This window comes from Periophthalmus magnuspinnatus, chromosome 9 (assembly GCF_009829125.3).
Source record: "Periophthalmus magnuspinnatus isolate fPerMag1 chromosome 9, fPerMag1.2.pri, whole genome shotgun sequence".
NCBI classification, from domain to species: Eukaryota; Metazoa; Chordata; class Actinopteri; order Gobiiformes; family Gobiidae; genus Periophthalmus; species Periophthalmus magnuspinnatus.
The window spans coordinates 1,066,391-1,090,199 of NC_047134.1; the positions used below are offsets into that span (position 1 = coordinate 1,066,391).

Sequence of the window (23,809 nt, forward strand, 5' to 3'; positions counted from 1 at the left end):
ATGGTTGTCTCCATGGATACTGTGCAGTACTGTTACTGCTTTGCCTGGAATATTCCACAGTAGGGCTTTAAATGTATCTCACTTGTTGCAAAAAAACCCCAAAAAAACCCAAAAAACTCTGCTTTCTTACTGCGAGTGGGCTCATCTCTCCACAGATCTGGCACCTCCTGCTTTAATGCCGCACTGTGGATGATTCCAAAGCAGTAACATCTCCACGGAGACAGACAAGCAGGTGGAAAAGTGACTCAGCGCCTCTTTAATAATAGTGGTTAAACGCGGCGTGTTTACATTAGCCGCGTTAACATTAGCCGCGTTTACATTAGCCGCGTTTACATTAGCCGCGTTAACATTAGCCGTGTTAACATTAGCCGCGTTAGCTTCGGGTTCTGTTGGATTTCAGACTCTTTTCGTGCACGACGCTGCCATCAACAGGCTGCGAGGGTGAACTGCAGTGGCTGGACCGAGTACGTCTAACGCTTTCAGAAAGTACGAGTTTGTGACGACGACTGGAGGTCAGAGGTCAAAGGTGAAAGGTCAATGTCCTTTGTACGATCCGTGTACTTTATATTAAAAAAAAAAAATGTCCCGAACGTCGCGGTGAGTTCAAACGTTACGGGACGTGCAAAATGTTTACTTTTGTTTGAAGAATGTGACGTAGATACTGTAGGACGAGCGGAGGTCACGGCACGATTCTGCATTAACCAATCAGCTTCTTTCTTCAGACGAGCGTCCTGATCCCTCTGCTCAAAGTTTAGCTCGACTTTTAGACGTTTCACTGGACGCCGCTTGTTTTTTTCTTTTTCTGGAGCTGAATGTTGGGGCTGAACCTGCTGAAACTGAAACGGGCCGCTGTAATATACTGTATGTGTCCATGTGCAAAATGTTACGTAGTTAACCTTTATGTCAGTGACTATAACAAAAAAAACAAAAACTGTGGGATGTAAACGTGCCATGTGTTTGAGCTTAAATATATCTATCATTTTATTTTCTGCAGCTAATAAATCTTTTCTCTTTCTTTGCTCTGAGTCTTTCCGTTTCCTTCCTTTATTTCAGTTCTTTTAAGTATAAAGAACATGTTAGGATATTTTAGTCAAAGTTCGCTCATCGGTCATTTCCCTCACCTCAGATTCACCTCAGATTCACAGTTTTAGCTTCATTCTCCTTGTTTTCCAGCGTCCTGTGACATTTTTCTCCTTTTCTGTGTACGTGGCTGGACCGTGCCTGTCCCTGATTGGCTAATCCACCTGTCAATCACACTCGTACTGGAGACGTGTGTGATCTGGATCCCGGGTAAATAACCTGAGAGAATGTGTCAGTATTTGATTTATCGTCAGTGGGATCCGTCTGCTGTGAGTTTCCTCGTCACTGAGTTGATTTAAAACTGAAACAGCAGCTTTTATTTGGCACAGTCATAGTTGTTTTATTTCTTTTTCAAAACAAAAATATGACATCGATCAAACTGTGACAAAATGTTTTAGTTTAAATCAGGGGTGGGCAAACTACGGCCCCGGGGCCACACACGGCCCGTTGGTCTTATTAATCCGGCCCGTCGTACGTGACCAAATTGTATTAAAATAAGTGTAAACCTTGGTCAATTTACCCTTCCCCTGTAATATCAACATTTCCCCAAAAGAGGGCGCACTTCAGCTACGTCGACCTTGTTCACACGTGTCATTCTCTTATTCTTTTATCGGCTCTTCTGCAAAAATGAGTTTATCAAAGAAAAGAAAAGTGGACAGTGAGCTCTGAGTGTTTAACAGTTGACAACACAATATTTTTTCACTGTTATTTTCACATATTTGTCAGAACAGAGTGAATTTAATAGACTAATAATGACATAATGACATAATGATAATAAAAATGTCAGGTCCTCCTCAGTGTTTGTGCTGTAGTTTCACAGCTCACCAGCAGAGGGCAGCACAGCTCCACCTGGTTTATTTGATGGTTCATATCTCTGTGATCACTGAGCCGGTCCACGTGGAACAAACACTCACAGTTCAGCCTCTTCTCTGTCACTTTAAATAAACTAAAAATAAACAAAAACAAAAGTGAAATGTGTGTTTTTCATAACAGTGGAGATGAAATCACAGGTTTATGAAGCTGATCTCAAACAAATAAAGACGAGATTCAACATTTGTGGATCATACGTTTTTTATTTTTTTATTTTAAAAATGGTTTATAGACCCCGCCCTCTAATGAAACGATGACATCACCACATGAACTCCACCCACTTCTGCTCAGATGAGTGACCTGAAGGTGCATTTGACAGATTCATGTGTTTAGTCCTGACTTTGGTGGGAAAAGTACAAAATAAAGACACGAGGAATGAGGCGTAATAATAATAATAATAATAATAATAATAATAATACATGTTATTTTGTATTTATGTGTTAATATATAATCCTTTTGTCTGTAAACCCTAATTTTCTCTATTTCTGACTCTTATTATCATCATTATGCTTGTTCTGGGTAGTGCACTTCTCCCTGGGGCATTTCCTGTTAAACTTGTTGTGTTTTATGTGTCATGAGTTTTATTATTATTATTTAACGCCTTGTGCTTCTTTTATGGACATTAGCACATTTGACGCCCCCTGGAGGGCGTTTGAGGACCGTCCTCCACATTCTGTTCAACAAAATAAAGGAAAATATTATTGAAATATTAAAAAAATACTATAATATTATTTAAAATATATTAAACATTTATTTTGATTATTTATTACTATTATTTATTATTTTTTATTAGTGTTAACATTATGGTTGTTAGCCGTTAGCCTGTTAGCCTGTTAGCCTGTTAGCCGTGTCAAACCAGGAAGTAAAATTATAACCTTCACCAAAATGACAAAAGTAGAAAAAACTAGGCCACGTTTTTAGTCCGACTTAAATCTGATGATGTTTGACTTTGTCTCACGGTAAATGTCACACTGTAAAACGGAGCATGTGCGGTGTGGCCCTGTTACCGCGTGTTCACTGGTTCAACAAAAGCCACACGTCCTGTAGGGGGCGGAGCTACAGCTCCATCTCCATCAGACTGAGAGAAGCTGCTCTAAAAACACGAGTTTAAATATTTACTCCTTAAAACACAGATGAGACTTTGAAATGGTGTTTTTGTTTCACACATCACACCAGGTTTGTGAAGTCGTAGTGGACAGTTTAGTTTCATGTTGTTGTTCATTTGTGGACAGTCGTCGTGGTGATGTCGGCCTTTTCTCCCATTTCTCTGGAGGAAATAATGATCCTACATGTGTCCTCCTTTTCCCTCTCCTTCCTCTCTTTCTCCTCTTCCTTTTCTCCCCCCTCTCCTCTCCCTCCTCCTCCTCTTGTCCTCCTCTCCTCCTCCCCATCCTCCTCTTCCTCCTCCTCTCCTCCTCCTCTCCTCCTCCCCATCCTCCTCCTCTACCTCCTCCTCTCCGCCTCCTCCTCCTCTCCTCCCCCTCCTCCTCTTCCTCCTCCTCTCCTCCTCCTCCTTTCCTCCTCCTCCTCTCCTCCTCCTCTACCTCCTCCTGTTCTCCTCCTCTCCTCCTCCTCTCCGCCTCCTCCTGTCCTCCTCCTCTTCCTCCTCCTCTCCTCCTCCTCTCCTCCTCCTGTCCTCCTCCTCTCCTCCCCCTTCTCTTCCTCCTCCTCTCCTCCTCCTCTCCCCCTCCTCCTCCTCTCCTCCTCCTCTCCTCCCCCTCCTCTTCCTCCTCCTCTCCTCCTCCTCTTCCTCCTCCTCCTCTTCCTCCTCCTCCTCTCCCCCTCCTCCTCCTCTCCTCCTCCTCCTCTCCTCCTCCTGTCCTCCTCCTCTCCTCCTGTCCTCCTCCTCTCCTCCCCTCCTCTTCCTTCTCCTCCTCCTTTCCTCCTCTCTTCCTCCTCCTCCTCTCCTCCTCCTCTCCTCCTGTCCACTTCCTCCTCTCCTCCCCCTCCTCCTCTCCTCCCCCTCCTCCTCTCCTCCTCCTCCTCCTCTCCTCCTCCTCCTCCTCCTCTCATTCGTCCAATCACAGTGCGTGTCATTTCTCTGTTTAATTGCTGTGATTGGTGGAGAATATTATCGCTCTGTTGTGTAATCGTGTGTAATAAACGACTGTCCCGGGCCGTCGTCCTGTTTCCTGCTGGACGTGTCACCTGTGATTAGCCAATTTGAAGCTAACGCTAATGGCGGCTGTTAGCGGGTAATGCTAACGGCAGCAGCGTTTCCTGTTTTCATACGTGAAATACTCTGTACCACAAAGTATCACCAGGTACACAGAGTTTTCATGGTCGGTCCAAGGACAGGGGGCGCTCTGGGGCACTTCTACATTTGCTTTTTCTCTCTCGTGCTAAAAACAAATCACAGTCATTTAAAGCTAACGAGGTTCTGATTCTGGATCTACGGTTTATTCCAGGAGTGGACAAAGTGTTTGACCCTCGGGCCACAGTGGGTCTAAATGTGACAGGGGGCGGGGCCAGGACAGGGGGCGGGGCCAGGACATATATGTGTAAATATGACATTAAACATTTGACCTGTAACATGGAGCAAAGTGTGAATATACAAGACTCAGTGTACAAATTCTCTTCCAAACGCATTTAGTTTTTGTTAAATGGATAAAGGTTTGCTGCTTTTTGCTCATTTTAATGCCAGTAAAAAACTTGCCTTGGTTCTTGACTCTTGAATCGTGTTTGTCGGTGAAAAAAATTGTAGCTGAGTTTGTAAATGAGCTGCCTCTGAGCCGTAGCCGCTCGTTCCTGAGTTGACTGCTAGCTAGCGTAGTTGTGCTTCATAGCAAAGTGACGGCTGATATTGTCTTTGAAAACCGCGGCGGTTTCTTGTCACATCAGACACACAGTGGACAAAAGTGGACAGAGCTCACTGTCCACTTTTCTTTGATAAACTCATTTTTGCAGAAACGCCGATAAAAGAATAAGAGAATGACACATGAGAACAAGGTCGACGTAGCTGAAGTGCGCCCTCTTTTGGGAAAATGTTGACATTACAGGGGTAAATTTAACAAGGTTTAACCCAAACTATTTTACTATAACTTGGTCACGTTCGTGGGCCGGATTAATAAGACCAACGGGCCGTGTGAGGTCCCCGGGCCTTAGTTTGCCCACCCCTGTGTATAAACTGTGACAGGAAGTGAACGAGGGAGGCTACGGTAAGAAGCTAAAGCGAGGCTAAGCTAGACAAAGTGTTAGCATTAGCTGCCACTGTCAATAATCCTGCCATGCTACATTATTATCACATTATTATATATTTGATACAGTTTGTGGTTAAACACTTTGGAAAGGTAAAGGTCTTTTTTTATGTACAGTCATGTGATGTTGTGAAGTGTTACGCCCCCTCGTCCCGATTCACAGTCTGGTGGACGTGTTTCCGGACCTTCTCGCTGTGAGGCGGCGGCTGTACCGGCTGTGCCACCGTGCTGGTTGTCAGCCGTGAGTTATTTACCCCACACATCTGCTTTAAACGCTGGCACAAACTCCGCGCGCCCGTCACCGCTGAGCCCTGATGCCCACCCACACTGGCCTCGCCGCCGTTTACTCAGAACCTGTCGCTCCCGGAGGCCGCGGCGCCGGACACTGGGCCCCTGTGTGAGAGCGGAGGATCACGGGAGGTCCGGGTTTGGGAGTGGAGGCCGCTGTTGCCATAACACCTGTCTCTCTGGCCGCAGCGGCGCAGCTCGGGTCCAAAACGTCGGCCGGACTTGGACGAGAAACACGGTCAGGAATTTAGCAACGAGCCAAGGAACAGTTTAAAGACACAAAACAGACTCCTGCAGCTTTAAGGCGCGTCGTAAAACTGTTACGTCATCGAAAACACACTGGAGTTGTGTTTTGTTTCAGTCACACATGTTTGAGCAACACATCTGCAAAGCTCGAAATGCTCTGTTCCACCTTGTGATGTCATCAAGTGGTAGAGTTTTAAACCATGTTATAGTTGATTCCCCTCAACATTTACTGCCATTTTGTCCATCTACCCCCGTTTAACCTCCACTGTGACACGCCCACTGTGCCACGCCCACTGTGCCACGCCCACTGTGCCACGCCCACTGTGACACGCCCACTGTGCCACGCCCACTGTGACACGCCCACTGTGACACGCCCACTGTGACACGCCCACTGTGACACGCCCACTGTGACGTCCGCACTTCCTTCCCCAGTTTTATTTTCTTAATCGGTGACACTCGTAGGATTTGTTTCTTTTTATTAAGTCGCTTTAGTTGAATGTTGTGATGTAAAATGTGTAAATTAAAACAGAATGATCCACAGAAATGAGAACCATAGAGACTCAATCACAATAGCACTGATTTAACTGATATTTGTAGCCACGAATCGCCTTAAATTGTTGCTTTTGTTGTTGAATATCTTTGTTTTACCTTTTGTTCGTTATCTGCTGAAGGCGTCTGGAGCACTTCCTGTATCACCACATGATGACATCACAAGGTGGAACAGAGTGTTTTCAGTTTGAGAGAAGAGTGAGAGTGTTAAACGTGTGAATAAAACTAAATGAACATCCTTTAAACTTAAACATCCTGAAACACTCCTCCCTGAGCGGTTCTGACGCCGCGCCATCACTATCGCCGTGTTTTAATGGTTGCCGTGGCTACAGTCCAAACGCTGGCGCAGAGACGTGCACGGGCCGAGAGACGAGAGACGCGAGGCCACCCATGTTCACGTGGAAACACACGCGGAGGCGGAGCTAATAAAGACGCCATTCATTCAGAGAAACGGAAAAGCAGTTTGAAGACCAGCTTAAATGTGATTCTGCCCTGGGTGTATACGTGTTTACTGTTAAAGTTTGACTACGTAACATTTCTGAAGTACGCCAGCTGCTCCGTCGACATGGCACAGCAGCTTCTTTGTCTGGAATGTTCCACAGTCTGGCATTAAACATTAAAGAACATGTGTCTTTGCAAGTTAAAAAGTGTATTCCTGTGGAGCGCGGGGTCGTCTCTCCGCAGATCTGACCTGGTTGCATTTGTTTTTTTGGGCTGTTTTTCACCATGGCGACAGAAAAAGGTTAAAATGTCACAGTGCGGGATGTTCTCCATGGCGATAAGCAGGTCACAAACACTCTGCTTACTCTAAACGTGATTAAAGCTGCACTTAAACGTGATTAAAATGTGGAATTAGAGGCCTGGATGTTAGGAAAGAAGAGGAAATGGAGAGGCTGAGGAGGCTTATGGTAATGCTGCTGCGGCTGACCGTAGTGTGAGCTGAAATAGCAGAGAGAATGAGGGGAGAGGGAGTGTATTTATGAGAATAGAAAGTGCTTTGAGCGTCTTAAAGGTGGAAAAGCGCTGTATAAAAATGTGTCCGTTGACCGTTTTACTGTGTTATTTCTGTGTAATGTTCCACAGTGATGCATTACAAGCGTATCCAGTATCATTTTTAGCAATAAAACACTGAATTGAATGTCTGAGTGAGAGACGTACTGTAAAAGTGTGAAAACAGAGTGAGATAAGCCGCGAACACTCTGACCCATGAGAGAATGTGACCTCAGACACAGCGCCTCCTCATGGCCTTGTGACGTCGGCCTTGGAACCAAAACACTGCCCGGAATTCAACAACAAACCTCAAGAAACAAAAAGGGTTTTAATGATAAGTCAAATCTTCAATACAGGACACCGCGTCCGAGCAGTTTGAGTATTTAGGAGAGTCTGAAGTCTGAATACCACGGGATTATTCTGTGTAAAAGCTGTTGACCTCACAGCTTAAACCTCTTCAAACATGTTCTGTAATGTCCCTGTGTCAGATGCCCTCCCTGCGTCTCCACTGGGTCTTATTCTGTGTAAAAGCTGTTGACCTCGCAGCTTAAACCTCTACAAACATGTTCTGTAATGTCCCTGTGTCAGATGCCCTCCCTGCGTCTCCACTGGTCTTATTCTGTGTAAAAGCTGTTGACCTAGCAGCTTAAACCTCTACAAACATGTTCTGTAATGTGTCCCTGTGTCAGATGCCCTCCCTGCGTCTACACTGGGTCTTATTCTGTGTAAAAGCTGTTGACCTCGCAGCTTAAACCTCTACAAACATGTTCTGTAATGTCCCTGTGTCAGATGCCCTCCCTGCGTCTCCACTGGGTCTTATTCTGTGTAAAAGCTGTTGACCTCACAGCTTAAACCTCTACAAACATGTTCTGTAATGTCCCTGTGTCAGATGCCCTCCCTGCGTCTCCACTGGGTCTTATTCTGTGTAAAAGCTGTTGACCTCACAGCTTAAACCTCTACAAACATGTTCTGTAATGGCTGCAATTCTTGGATTAGTTCAACAGTTCAGATTTCAGTCTTTTTTTTTCGTTTAATGTATGATTTTAAACATAAAATTGCACATATAAATGTTAACAAAATGGTGGCTAAAAAAAGGGAATTACACTTTTTCTTTTTCTTTTTTTTTTTTAAGGAAAGTATAAAAATTAAATACATTTTATTTTTATAGCACAACTTCAGCTGCCCAAAAGTCAACAAAAAACAAACACACAGACAACACAAAACACAGAAAAGAACAAAAAAACATGTAGTGTTAAATAACAGGGGGAAGGGGCGGGGCTAGTGTTAAATACCAGGGAGAAGGGGCGGGCTAGTGTTAAATACCAGGGAGAAGGGGCGGGGCTAGTGTTAAATACCAGGGAGAAGAGGCGGGGCTAGTGTTAAATACCAGGGAGAAGTGGCTGGTTTTCAGTCTGGTCTTACTGTGTTAAAGCCTGAGAGGATGTGACAGACAGAGGGCGCTGTTCCTCAGATAAAGTGCAGGCAGACATGTTTTTATCCTGAGTTTTTGTCCGCAGACTTTAGAATACAATTAATTTTGCTAAAAGTCGCGTCTTATTTGCCCGTGTGTTGTGCTGTTTCCGTAGTGACGAGGGGGCGGAGCCGGCGGTGAACAGCCACGACACCGCAGTGGTCAAAACTATGGTCAAGGGTCCAGCTCCGGGTGAGTCATTTATAATAACACTTTTTAATTTTAAATGTTTATTTGACTACTTAGTGAGGGTATTTTACTTGCTCCTCCCCCTTTGCTCTCTGTGCTAAGCCCCTCCCCCTTCAGAGCACTGTCACAACACAATCAGCTGCATCGCACTAATGACACTACTGCACATCACACCAGGTTTGCGCGCGTACCATAGCAACCAAAGAGCCTATGTCAATCAAACCTGTTGCTAACGCTAACAGGAGCGACCTCGGGGAAAGAAGGCGTCTGATTGGTCTGTTTTTAATGTTCATATCTCGATTTACAGACACAATAGTGAAATAAAAAACCCCAGGATCATGTAGAGGGTTAATACGAACATTTAAGACCAAAATGAGAAATGTTTTCTAATGTGGAGCCAGAAGAGCGCCCCTTGCTAACTTCCTACTCGGAACGTGGCGGCTAGCTTGTTAGCTACGTCCCGTTTTATAGACCAGGGGAGTCAAACTGAAATTCACAGAGGAACAAAATTAAAATCTGGGACTAAGTCTTGGATCAAACTAAACATTTATTGAAACATTTGAACAACATCTGCGTGTTTTTCAGAAGAGGTGGATTAAATTAGAGTGAGGCGACAGGAGCAGATGCCAAATACAACAGAAGTGATGGGGGCGGAGCCAACGTATTTGCAAAGCATTCTGGGACTTGTAGTATTAGCAGTGCATGTGTTAAACCAGGCGGCGGGACAGCTCTGATACTTACGTGATATGATCTCGCGGGCCATATGTTATTATAATGAGGGCCAAATTTCGCCCTCGGGCCTGACTTTGACACGTCTGATACATACAGTCGATGGCGGGAGCGCGGGTGATGTAGGCTCGTGGGCGGAGCCTCGCACAGAATCTTATAGTTAACCGTAAGAAAGGTTTGAATAAGGCCTGGGAGAGATCTCTAGATTACTCAAACATGCCCGGATGACATTTAAAAACGTCTTCAGACACGTTTTTGACGAGGAAACGACGGGAGAAAGCTCCAAATAGTCACTTTTAAGTTGTGTTGGCTCAATATCGTTTACGCTGGACTGAAAGTGAAAAAGAATCTGCCGTACTATATCCCTTTAACGTGTCCCTTTAACTGTTATTTAATCCTTGTTTAACCGTCGGCGCGGTGTACAGACGCATGTGGGGATATGTTTAGGTTTGGATTACACGGGCACATCCACAAATCTTGCATAACGTCCCGGAGTGAACAGAGCCCGTGTGTTCGGCTGAGACGGCGGCCGTGTACCTCAGTGTTTTCACTAAATTAACTGGCAATATAATCACACCGCCGAGCCCCGACTGTTTTCTTAGCATAAGTTACGGCGTTCAGAATGTCAGCTAACCCGCAGAGACGGCTAAAAATAACTAGCTTATTTAGAACGCAAACTCAATCTCCTTTTTACGGGCGATTAATAAACCCCGCCTCTACGGGACGTCCAGAGGTGTAAAAGTGATTTATGTGGGCCGGGCTTTTACTGAGCGATTGTCCATGTGGCGTTTTGTTAAAGTGTTTCTTTTATTAAGTCGTTTTAGATGAATATTGTGATTTAAAATGTGTAAATTATAACAGAATGGTCAGAGATGAGAACCATAAAGACACAAGCACAATGGGTCTTCTGTAACGTGGCGGTTTCTTCTGGTTTTATTGGAGTAAAACGTGTCTCACATGAGCTAAACTCTGTCCACCGTGTGTCCTCTGCATCCAAGTACAAAGATTTAACTGTCCGACAATCAGGAAGTGCACATTAGCATGCTTGTTGTTGTTATAGTCATGACAGAACTCCGCCCCCGGGTCCTGAAAGTTGTCGAAAGTGTTTATAAGCTCATCATGGTGAGTCATTAGGATGTTCTGAATGAATAAGCTCAGTCAGGTTTGACTCTGGACCTTTGACGTTTTTAAGACGATACAAATCAGAAAGAACGACTTTAAACTGAGACCATTAAACACACACACACACACAAACACACACACAAACACACACACATACATACACACCCCTACACAGAAACACACATAAACACACACACACAGGTACAAACACACTTACACACATACACACACACAAGCATACACAGAAACACACTTACACACATATACACACACGTACACCCCCACAGGTACAAACACACACACACACACACAGACACACACATACACACATATACACACACGAACATATACATACACACACATACAAACACACACATACACACAAAGATAATATTTACCAAAGACACTGGAGCAGTTCTGAGACAGACGTCTGCAGCTCTGTGTGAAACAGGACTATGAACGGGACAGTCCTGTCTGTAGTGGGACACTCTGTAGGTGGGACGCCCTGTAGGTGGGACACCCTGTAGGTGGGACACACTGTAGGTGGGACACACTGTAACGGTGCACTTCATGTCTGTGTTTTATTTAATGAAAATAAACTTCAGATCAGTGGAGACACCTTCATAAACGGCGCTGAAAAAGTTTGTATTGACGCAAACGCAGACGCAGGAAACTAATATAGTCTACACTGGATTAATGTAGATGTAGGACATGTTTAATGCCACACTATGGAACGTTTCAGGTAATGGCAAGAAGAAAAGTTACATAATGCAGCTTTAAAGCCTGGCTCTTTCCTACATTACTAAACAAATAATAATAATAATACAAAAAATAAATAAATAAATAAATAAAAATCACTTGGTAACACATCTCACTAGACATTTCTCCACTTAGCATGTGTTAGCGGCAATAGCATGTGTTAGCATGGTTAGAATGTGTTAGCGGGGTTAACATGTGTTAGCGGGGTTCGCATGTGTTCGAGGTGGTTAGCAGGTTAGTATGTGTTAGTGGCACTAGCCTGTGTTATCATGTTTAGCATGCGTTAGTGGCATTAGCATGTGTTAGCAGGGTTAACATGTGAGATGGGTTAGCATGTGTTAGAGGTGGTTAGCATGTGTTAGCAGCATTACCACGTGTTAGCATGTATTAGTGGCATTAGCATGTGTTAGTGGCATTAGCATGTGTTAGCAGGGTTAACATGTGAGATGGGTTAGCATGTGTTAGAGGTGGTTAGCATGTGTTAGCAGCATTACCACGTGTTAGCATGTATTAGTGGCATTAGCATGTGTTAGTGGCATTAGCATGTGTTAGCAGGGTTAACATGTGAGATGGGTTAGCATGTGTTAGAGGTGGTTAGCATGTGTTAGCAGCATTAGCACGTGTTAGCATGTATTAGTGGCATTAGCATGTGTTAGTGGCATTATCATGTGTTAGCGGCATTAGCATGTGTTAGTGGCATTATCATGTGTTAGCTGCATTAGCATGTGTTAGCGGCATTATCATGTGTTAGCGGCATTAGCATGTGTTAGCGGCATTAGCATGTGTTAGCGGAATTAGCATGTGTTAGTGGCATTATGATGTGTTAGCGGCATTAGCATGTGTTAGCGGCATTAGCATGTGTTAGCGGCATTATGATGTGTTAGCAGCATTAGCATGTGTTAGCGGCATTAGCATGTGTTAGCGGCATTATCATGTGTTAGCGGCATTAGCGGCATTAGCATATGTTAGTGGCATTATGATGTGTTAGCGGCATTAGCATGTGTTAGCAGCATTATCATGTGTTAGCGGCATTAGCATGTGTTAGCGGCATTAGCATGTGTTAGCGGCATTAGCATGTGTTAGCGGTGGTGATATTGCGGTGGTCCTTGTCCACCTTCACTCGGGGGGATGTGTCCAGACGTGTGAGGTGTTCAGGGACACCTCACACGGAGCTCTGAGCGGATGTTGTAACAGGAGCTGTCAGTCACAGCCACGATCCTGCGGGTCTATAGAGAGAGGTCAAAGGTCACATAGCTCGCACACCTGGAGCAGACAAACACACACACCCTTCAGGACGACTAGAAACCAATGCCTCAAACACGACACATTTTTAACACTTTTTTCACCTGAGAGGACATTTTGAATCAAAACAAAGTGGTTAAGCGCTCTGAAAAGTGGATTTTGCAGAACTGGCGTGATTTATAACAAGTTTTTTTTTTTTTTTTTACTATTACTTGGACTTTTAATTTGATTTTATTATGAACTATTTTGTTGATCAATATTTAAATTAAAATGTGTCCAATCTCAAACAGATATATTTAAAATCAATCTGTTTGCATCTAGTAGCAAAGCGGCTTTATTGTCTACAAACCAGGAAGTAACGATGGTGCACTGTTAGCATGCTAGCTGCTATTAGCATCACTCATGCTCTGGCGTCTGTATGTTATAAAAAGTGCTTAAGAACTCATCGCGGTGAATAGTTAGAATGTTCTGAACACAAAAGTCTTAACTTGTTTAAATGAAGAGTCAAAATCCAGTACTGTGCCTTTAAATCTCTTCTTCTTTGTTCCCTCAGGTCACGGAGCGCAGACGGGTTTGGTCACGCCCACTTTTGGCATGAAGGGGAACAGCGGCGCACCCAAAGGCCCCGCCCCCAGCAGACCCCTCCCTCAGCCCCACCCCAAGGACCAGGACACACTGGTGCAGATGGCAGAGCACTACCCCGCGGGCACCAGGACGCCCATGTGCGCCCACTGCAGCAGGGTCATCAGGTCAGGAACACACAAGAACACACACACACACACACACAGGGTCATCAGGTCAGGAACACACAAGAACACACACACACACACAGGGTCATCAGGTCAGGAACACACAAGAACACACACACACACACAGGGTCATCAGGTCAGGAACACACAAGAACACACACACACACACATGGTCATCAGGTCAGGAACACACTGTGAACACTGTGTCTTTAATGGTCTTCCATGTCTCTGTGTCTTTAATGGTCTTCCATGTCTCTGTGTCTTTAATGGTCTTCCATGACTCTGTGTCTTTAATGGTCTTCCATGTCTCTGTGTCTTTAATGGTCTTCCATGTCTCTGTGTCTTTAATGGTCTTCCATGACTCTGTGTCTTTAATGGTCTTCCTTGACTCTGTGTCTTTAATGGTCTTCCTCAGCTCTGTATCTTTATTTATTTATTTATTTATTTATTTGAAGGACAGTGTGCAGATGCATTAAAAAGATGGCTGCACCAGATTTAGCAAAATGCAAATTTCCATCTGTAGTCCTTTGTCACAAACATTAAAAACAATTTACATATGAAAAGTGCAATACAAAAGATAATATACAAATGTGCAAAATTTTCTATACATAGTGCAAACTACAAGTTATTAAAGTGCAGGACATAAACAACAAATATCAGAATAAATACAGTGTAGTCGCTATCAGATGACACCCACGAGGGTAGCATCTGATCGCTCTGTACCTTATTGGTATTGTGAATGTAAACAAGACAGTAATATGACACTCAAACAGTACAATAACACTCATGATCTGGTGATCTAGTGGTCATCAGATGGTACACACCATCTTTAATGGTCTTCCTCAGCTCTGTGTCTTTGATGGTCTTCCTCAGCTCTGTATCTTTAATGGTCTTCCATGTCTCTGTGTCTTTAATGGTCTTCCTTGACTCTTTACATCACATTCTCTGTGTTCAGTTTTTTTTTTTTGTTTTTTTGTGATTCTTTGATGGTTCACACTTCCTGGTTTGGTCCTGGTTTATGTCCAGGTTTAGTCCTGAACTTCCCAAACTCACATGGACATGATTGACAGGAGGATTAGCCAATCAGGGGCAGGCATGGCCCAACTGTATCAAAACAAATATGTCTGCTCACGAAGACAAAATAAAGGAAAAAATGTCACAGGAAACAAAAAACAGATTTTGCAGAATCAGTGAGAGAAACACTGGACTGTTAATCTGAATTATATTTGTATTCATCCTCAAAGACAAACTGGGTTCATCTGAGGAGAGAAAAATAGGATTTTGTTCAAATTGATGTCGACCAATGAGCTCCTGTGTTTCACATGCACCACTGGAAAAGCTCTCATCTGATTGGACGATGGTGTTTGGCTCTGCAGACGTCACAGAGCGTGTGGGGCCAGACTGATCTGATAAAACACAGAGCGTGTGTTGATAAACACACATATCTGTGTGTTATACAGCTCTGTTACCACGGCGATAGGCGTGTAAGTGTCCCTCATGTGATACTCTGCTCCTCTTTGGAACATGCGTGTAACTGCAGCGCCTCTGTATGACACACTGCACAAGTGTGTGTAGACTGCACACATGAATATACACACACACACACATCAACACACACATATGCACGCACATACACACACACACACAGTCTGATCTGTTTCTTCTTTTATTCTTCAGGTGGATCTTGTGTTAAATGTTCATCACTTTTGCATCTGTTTAGTTTTAAATCGTTTTAATGACAGTTGTGTGTAAAAGTCCGTGTCCCGTGTCCCGTGTTCCAGGGGGCCCTTCCTGGTCGCCATGGGGCGCTCCTGGCACAAAGAGGAGTTTAATTGCGCCCACTGCCGGTCGTCTCTGGCGGACATCGGCTTCGTGGAGGAGCAGGGCTGTGTGTACTGTGAGCACTGCTACGAGGAGTTCTTCGCCCCGACCTGCAGCCGCTGTAGAGGCAAGATCATGGGGGTAAGACACGCAGACAGACAGGCACGCAGACAGGCAGACACACAGACACACAGACTCGGACTCCACCGGGGGCTTCGTCTGAGCGGAGAGTGAGGTCTGTAAAGGTCCTACAGTCCTCAAAATGGCCTCCTGTGAGCTTTAAACTGTTATTCTGCTGTTTCCTCATCAAAAACAGACCTGGAGTTCTATTTTGTTTCATTCACATGTTTCAGTAACACATTATTATTACTGAGCACCTGAATATAAGACGCACAGCTACATTTAAACAGAAAATACATTGTGTACAAATATAAGCCACAGGTTTACAGGTTGTAACATGAAATATTTACACAGAAAGACACAACACGGAGTTTTTTTGAGTTTTAATTTAAGACACACTTTTTTCAAACTATACCTGAAAATTGGCTCCAACACGACATAAACACAGGATGAACTTTGTGTGTTTTCCATGATGGGGTGGGTATGTGATGTGCAAAATGACGCCCCCTGCTGTCAGTACAAATCTATAAATTAGCCGCACTGTTGTATAGGCCGCAGGGTTAAAGTGTGGGGGGAAAAGTAGCGTCTTATAGTCTGAAATGTACAGTCGTGGATCAGTCTACATCTGCAAACATAAAGTGTTGTTCCACTTTAAAGATCTTATGTAGTTTCATGGAGTTTAAAAACACAGTGGAGCACTTCCTGTATCACCTCATGACATCACGAGGTTTAACAAATTAAAATTCACACACAAATGATTGGAAAAATTCAAAAACTGAGGCTAAAAAGAAAAGTTGGGAACCACTGTTTCATTTGCTTGTATTAAAGTCTCACTCTGTAACTTTTCTGGTGTGCAGTCTGTCTCTTGCTCGTCTCCATGGAGATGTCACACTACTCCATGTTACTGGTCAGCTCTGTGGAGAGGCGAGCTGCTCAGTGTCATAAAAACACCTGAAACTGAACAAATGCGAAATACGAGCGACTGGTTTAAACGAGTCTGCTTTGGTCTTTGAAAATATTCATTGCACAAAATAAATGTTAAATAGCCACAGAAATGATCGGGAATTTATTACAGGAACAGAAAACACTCAAATATTGTTAATTAATCAGAAATCAATAAATTAAAGGCGCAAAAATGGTGGAGTTACTGTTTTTGACAGTTTTTCTGTTACTGTTTTGTTTTGTTTTTTGCACTAAGTCTGTTTTCTGGCCGAGTGTCCATCATCTACTTGTCTCCATGGAGATGTTTTTGCTTTACCGGAATGTTCCACCATTTTACATTAAGTTTTTCCATCTTGGAGACTCTACCAGGTGAAGCTAACTGGAAGCACCGCTCTGTCTGACGCTCTATTACTCGAGTTAGAGTTTAATCTGAGGTTTGTTTTAGCACAATATGAACAGAAAGAACTGATTTAGTCCCTCCAGAATAATATTAGTCACCAGCTAGCTAGCGTTAGCATTAGCCAATAATTTTTCAGTTTTGTTGAAAAAAAAAATCAATCATGAACTCTTGGATTGATCACAGGCTCCTGAAAAAGTGCTGTTTACAATATGCTGTTTACATAACGTCACCATGGTAACCGCTGAACATTTCTCCATAGACATACATGCAATCCCCCAACAGCATGATGTCACTGCAAAGCGATAATACTTTATTTGCGGTGAAATATCGTTATATAAAGCCGTCGTAAACGTCCTTAAAAGTGCACAATAACAGCTCCGTCCCCTCCTCCACTCCGCAGAGCCGCCTCGTTCAGAGCGTCCAGAGGAATGTTCCTCGCTTCACGTCTCTAATACGTCTCTCTTCTGTCAGAGGTCCCATGACAGGGCTTACGCTGGGCGGCTTTTCCCAGCTTTGGTGCCCGCTCTGAGGCCGGGGATCAGGGGTGGGCCCGATCAGCACGGACGGGCGCGAAAAACAGGCTGTAAGACGCCGTAAGCCGCTTGAAAAAGTGTGAGAAATGGAAAAGAGCGACCAGACTGAGGCCAAAGGGTCAGAGCATGTGAGGGGCTAAAGGCTAACGCGCTAACACTGTGGTCTGATTCACTCAAGGATCAGGCTGGAGATTACCACAAGTCCTAACTTTAGCTGGTCTGATAGCGGTTAGCATTAGCCAACGCCGTATTCCTCTTTATACTTATGTTGTACATTTTAAGATCTGGAGATGGGCCCCTGAAAGGACGGGTCAAACGGGACTGAAGGATGGGTCAAACGGGACTGAAGGACGGGTCAAACACGACTTAAGGACGGGTCAAACGGGACTGAAGGACGGGTCAAACACGACTTAAGGACGGGTCAAACACGACTGAAGGACGGGTCAAACACGACTGAAGGACAGGTCAAACAAGACTGAAGGACGGGTCAAACGGGACTGAAGGACGGGTCAAACACGACTGAAGGACGGGTCAAACGGGACTGAAGGACGGGTCAAACGAGACTGAAGGACGGGTCAAACACGACTGAAGGACGGGTCAAACGGGACTGAAGGACGGGTCAAACAAAGACTGAAGGACGGGTCAAACGGGACTGAAGGACGGGTCAAACGAGACTGAAGGACGGGTCAAACATGACTGAAGGACGGGTCAAACGGGACTGAAGGACGGGTCAAACAAAGACTGAAGGACGGGTCAAACGGGACTGAAGGACGGGTCAAACGAGACTGAAGGACGGGTCAAACGGGACTGAAGGACGGGTCAAACACGACTTAAGGACGGGTCAAACGGGACTGAAGGACGGGTCAAACACGACTTAAGGACGGGTCAAACACGACTGAAGGACGGGTCAAACACGACTGAAGGACAGGTCAAACAAGACTGAAGGACGGGTCAAACGGGACTGAAGGATGGGTCAAACACGACTGAAGGACGGGTCAAACGGGACTGAAGGACGGGTCAAACGAGACTGAAGGACGGGTCAAACACGACTGAAGGACGGGTCAAACGGGACTGAAGGACGGGTCAAACAAAGACTGAAGGACGGGTCAAACGGGACTGAAGGACGGGTCAAACGAGACTGAAGGACGGGTCAAACATGACTGAAGGACGGGTCAAACGGGACTGAAGGACGGGTCAAACAAAGACTGAAGGACGGGTCAAACGGGACTGAAGGACGGGTCAAACGAGACTGAAGGACGGGTCAAACGGGACTGAAGGACGGGTCAAACGGGACTGAAGGACGGGTCAAACGCAGAATAAAGTATATGTTAGCCCACATGTGTCAAACTCAAGATCAAATACAGCATTTTCAAAACAATAAAAGGAAAAATAGTGATCTAAATATGTTGAGTTACAGTTAATACCCCACAAAAGTAAATACCTCCTCTTTAATACCCCACAGAAGTAAATACCTCCTCTTTAATACCCCACAGAAGTAAATACCTCCTCTTTAATACAACATAGAAGTAAATACCTCCTCTTTAATACCCCACAGAAGTAAATACCTCCTCTTTAATACCCCACAGAAGTAAATACCTCCTCTTTAATACCCCACAGAAGTAAATACCTCCTCTTTAATACCCCACAGAAGTAAACACCTCCTCTTTAATACCCCACAGAAGTAAATACCTCCTCTTTAATACCCCACAGAAGTAAATACCTCCTCTTTAATACCCCACAGAAGTAAATACCTCCTCTTTAATACCCCACAGAAGTAAATACCTCCTCTTTAATACCCCACAGAAGTAAATACCTCCTCTTTAATACCCCACAGAAGTAAATACCTCCTCTTTAATACCCCACAGAATTAAACACCTCCTCTTTAATACCCCACAGAAGTAAATACCTCCTCTTTAATACCCCACAGAAGTAAACACCTCCTCTTTAATACCCCGCAGAAGTAAATACCTCCTCTTTAATACCCCGCAGAAGTAAATACCTCCTCTTTAATACCCCACAGAAGTAAATACCTCCTCTTTAATACCCCATACAAGTAAATACCTCCTCTTTAAATGTACGTGTACCGTAACCTAAGACATTCACTGATTCCGTGTTTTGTCCATGTTTACAGGAAGTGATCAACGCCCTGAAGCAGACGTGGCACGTGTACTGCTTCCTGTGTGCGTGCTGTCAGCAGCCAATCAGAAACAACTGCTTCCACCTGGAGGACGGGGAGCCGTACTGCGAGCCAGGTCCGGGCCGCGTCTCGTGTGGCGTCACGTGTTTTTGCTATCGTGTTATTCCTGAATGTTCCGTGTGTTTTTTTTTAGACTTTTACAGTTTGTTTGGGACCGGTTGCCATGGCTGCGAGTTTCCCATTGAAGCGGGGGATCGGTTCCTGGAGGCTCTGGGCTACACCTGGCACGACACCTGCTTCATCTGCACAGTGAGAAACAGATCAGTCTGTGGATTTAGATTATGAAGCAGATTTAACAAAACAACTGACATTTAGTGTAATCGGACAAATCTGACAAATATTACATCATCAAATTCAACTTCACGTTTAAGTTTTTGGCATTTTTGGGGTCAGTCCTGGTCCTAGTTTAGTCCTGGTTCAGTCCTGGTTCAGTCCTGGTTTACACCTGGTTTAGTCCTGGTTTAGTCCTGGTTTAGTCCTGGTTCAGTCCTGGTTTAGTCCTGGTTTAGTCCTGGTTCAATCCTGGTTTAGTCCTGGTTTAGTCCTGGTTTAGTCCTGGTTCAATCCTGGTTTAGTCCTGGTTTAGTCCTGGTTTAGTCCTGGTTTAGTCCTGGTTCAGTCCTGGTTTAGGACAGACAGAGAGAGATAGAGTGAGAGAGAGATGGAGCAACAGAGAGAAGGAGAGTGAGAGATGGACTGAGACTGAGTAAGAGAGAGATAGAGAGAGAGAGAGACTGACAGAGAGAGAGAAAAAGACAGAGGTACTGAGAGAGATGGAGGGACTGGGAGAGAGAGAAAGAGAGAGTAAGAGACAGAGAGACTGAGGGAGAGAGTGAGAGAGAGGGATGGAGAAACTGAGAGAGCGACTGAGAAAGAGAGGGATGGACAGACAGAGACTGAGAGAGATAGAGTGAGAGAGAGAGACTGACAGAGGAGAGAGATGGAGCAACAGAGAGAAGGACAGTGAGAGATGGACTGAGACTGAGTAAGAGAGAGATAGAGAGAGAGAGAGAGACTGACAGAGAGAAAAAGACAGATATACTGAGAGAGATGGAGAGACAGAGAGAGAGAGAGACAGAGACGGATAGAGGGAAGGAAAGTAAAAGATGGAGAGACAGACAGAGAGAAATGGAGAGGCTGAGTAAGAGAGACAGACTGAGAGAGAGAGAGTGGAAGAGAGTAAAGGTCCAAATCTCCTGAAAAACAAATGTTTTGTTCTTGAACTCCTTCGTTTGCTTTGCTGTTTTATTGAGTCAGTCATAGAGCTGCTGCCGTGACCTCCTCCTCTAAACACCACATGCTAACACGCTAACACGCTAACACGCTAACACGCTAACATGCTAACATGCTAAATATCTCAGGGGAGGACGTCCAGACTCTGTGTCCTTGTTTCTATCTGACCTGCTGTGGACATGATCTGACCTTTTATTTCATGGACATGTTTGGGCTCAAATTGTTTCATATTTTCTCCATTTATTTTGAGGTAAAGTTGGAGTAGAGTAGAAAAAAGAGAATAGAGTAGAAAAAAGAGAGTTATGTGTCTGTAGATGATTTTTTTTTTAAACTGTGGGAACCTGAAAGTTAAAACTTGATTGTTGATGTTTTTGTTGTTGTGTTTCAGGTTTGCTGCACGTCTCTCGAGGGGCAAAAGTTCTTCTCCAAAAAGGACAAACCTCTGTGTAAGAAGCACATGAACACGTTTAAGATCTGATCCTCCTCCTCGTCTTCCGATTGGACGTCGTCAGGGCCAATCTGGACGCACTTCCTGTTTGTGTTATTTCAGTTTCCATCAGGACGGAGCGACACACAGAAAATGCATCTATCTGTGTTTTATCTTTCTGTTTTAAGCAATATTTTCCTGAAACCCATGGACCCATTATCTTTTACTCTTCTGACACTCCACTGTGATTGGTTAAATCCACCTGTCACTCAAACCACAGCAAAGGCCCCGCCCACTGCAAACCCTGCTGTGGACCAGGACATTTCCCGTTCATTTTCCCATTGACTTTTTGACAAATAATGGTGGTAACAATTTCCATCCATTTTCTTCAGCCCGTCTCAGACTTCCCTCAGCCCAGACGCTTCCTCCAGCTCGTGCGGTGGGACTCTGAGGCGTCCTCAGTCGAGCCCAGAGACCGTTTTTAATACAAATCCATTTAAAACGTAAAATTGGACGTTGGTGACCTCATCGCTGATGATCCTCAACGTTTATATTATTTTTACATTTTTATTTTCACAACAGCCCCATGTTTTTATGTTTTATCTCACGCCGCTAAAGTTTGAATATTTATACTTTAGTTCTTAGATGATTTGTGTTGTATTGTTTCATAAAGCCATATCCTGTCATTTTCTTATATTTATGAAGCGGATTTTTTATTGTAATGAAAATCTTTTTTTTTAATGGTCTAGATCACGTGTGTCAAACTCAAGGCTCATGGGCCAAATGTGGCCCGCCACATCTTTTTATGTGGCCCGTGACAAAGTCAATTAAAGGTCTGACTGTCTTAAAATATCAGTTTATCAGGACAGTTTTTCATATCTGTGCAAATCCATATGTGATATTTGTAACTTAAATAAGTAATAAATGTAGAAACAGTTAATTAACAAGATTTAAAAACAGTTGCATTTATTTTACATGACATTTGGTCACATTTATTTACATTTATACTACAGTCACATCGGGCCCTTTTGTTTTCATTTTGTTGATGTGGCTCCTGGTCTAGATCCATATTTTGCTCCAGCTTTGTGTTTTTGTAAAAAGCTAAAGACGCCGCGACGCCCCATGACTCCACAGAATGGATTAGATAAAGTTTAAATGAATGTAAATGTAATATATAAGCACAGCTCATTAGCGTTAGCTCTGTAGTTTGAGTTATTTAGTAATGTGTGCAAATGTGTTTTTGTTCATATCTTTTTCAAATTTTTCTAAAATTTTTATGTCGAAATGTCATTTTTACTTTGAGAGGTACTTTAAAGAGGAGGTGTTTAAAGAGGAGGTGTTTAAAGAGGAGGTGTTTAAAGAGGAGGTATTTTACTTTTCTGAGGGATTAAATGTAACATGTATCATATTTAGATCTCCAAGTTTCCTTTTATTGTTTTGAAAATGACAAAAAAACAAAAAAAACAGTTAGATTTTTTGGCGCTCTGAGTCCCTGCCTCTGTTTGCTCCTCGTGCTAAGTCACTCCCCTTTCAGAGCACTAACACAACATAACCATGAGAAGTTCATCCCGTTCATCAAACTACTGCACGTCGCACCAGGTTTGTGAAGTCGTAGTGTACAGTTTGTATCATGTTTTTGTATATTTTTGGAGAATGGCCGTGTGGAGCATGGGCGACTGACGTAGGCTTGTGGGCGGAGCCTCGTACAGGATGCTACTGCTAGCATGCATGCATAAAACCTCTTCAGGCGCGTTTTTAATGAGGAAATAAAATTATAACGTGGGGAAAAGCACTGGTGTTGTTTGGGTGATAATATTTGGTAAAAGGACATTAACTTTCATTTTTTATTTTGTTTTTTTTTTAATGTTTTCATAAAAGTGTCTGAGCTTTGGGCGTCCGTTTGGTCGTCGTGTTGAGGAACGACTTTTGTACCAGTTTGAGAGAAAGTTTGTTGTAAAATCCTCTTAAAGTGATTAAAAGTGAAACATAAAGAGTTTCTGTAAAACTTCACTGTGTGTTTTGGTTTGAGGCGTTTCACATCATTCATCGAGACTTAAAGCTGCACCGTGGAACTTTCCTGGTGGACGGCCTGCTGCCCGTTTGTCTCCATCCGCCTGAACAAATGTGAATAAATAAAATCGGGCAGATCTCTACCACGAGAAAAGTGACACAGTGAAACTTTAGGCACGGATATAAATAAAAATGGTAACAAATCATCATCGAAAAGAAAGAAAAATGGACTGAGAGAGTGAGAGAAAGAGAGAAAGAGTGAGAGACGGATGGAGGAGTGAGGGAAGGAGAGACTGAGAGAAAGAGAATGAGACAAAGCTCAAGCGAATGAGAGAGGAAGAGACTGAAAGAGAGAGGACAGTGAGAGAAAGATGGAGGGTGAGACAAGGATGGAGAGACTGAGAGAGAAGGAGAGTGAGAGAGAAAGACTAAGAGAGAGAGAGTGAGTGAGAGTTCCATCTTCTCCTCTCTCTTCTCCCTCTCTCCCTCCTCCTCCTAGTCCTCTTTCTCTCTCCAACCTCCTCTCCCTCCTCCTCTCTCCCTCCTCCTCCTCTCTCCCTCCTCCTCCTCCCTCCTCTCTCCCTCCTCCTCCTCTCTCCCTCCTCCCTCCTCTCTCCCTCCTCCTCCTCCCTCCTCCTCCCTCCT

General features: G+C 44.0%; 1 protein-coding gene across 1 annotated transcript in view; it reads left to right on the forward strand.

The window, feature by feature from the left end:
- Positions 1-23,138, forward strand: part of pdlim5a (PDZ and LIM domain 5a) — a 112,787-nt gene extending 89,649 nt beyond the window's left edge. Inside the window, 6 exon segments of the mRNA XM_033973396.2 lie at positions 8,807-8,883; positions 13,286-13,481; positions 15,263-15,443; positions 19,429-19,549; positions 19,628-19,743; positions 21,116-23,138. Coding sequence (XP_033829287.2) covers positions 8,807-8,883; positions 13,286-13,481; positions 15,263-15,443; positions 19,429-19,549; positions 19,628-19,743; positions 21,116-21,205 — 781 coding nt within the window. The 3' untranslated portion in view covers positions 21,206-23,138.
- The last annotated feature ends 671 nt before the right edge of the window (positions 23,139-23,809 follow it).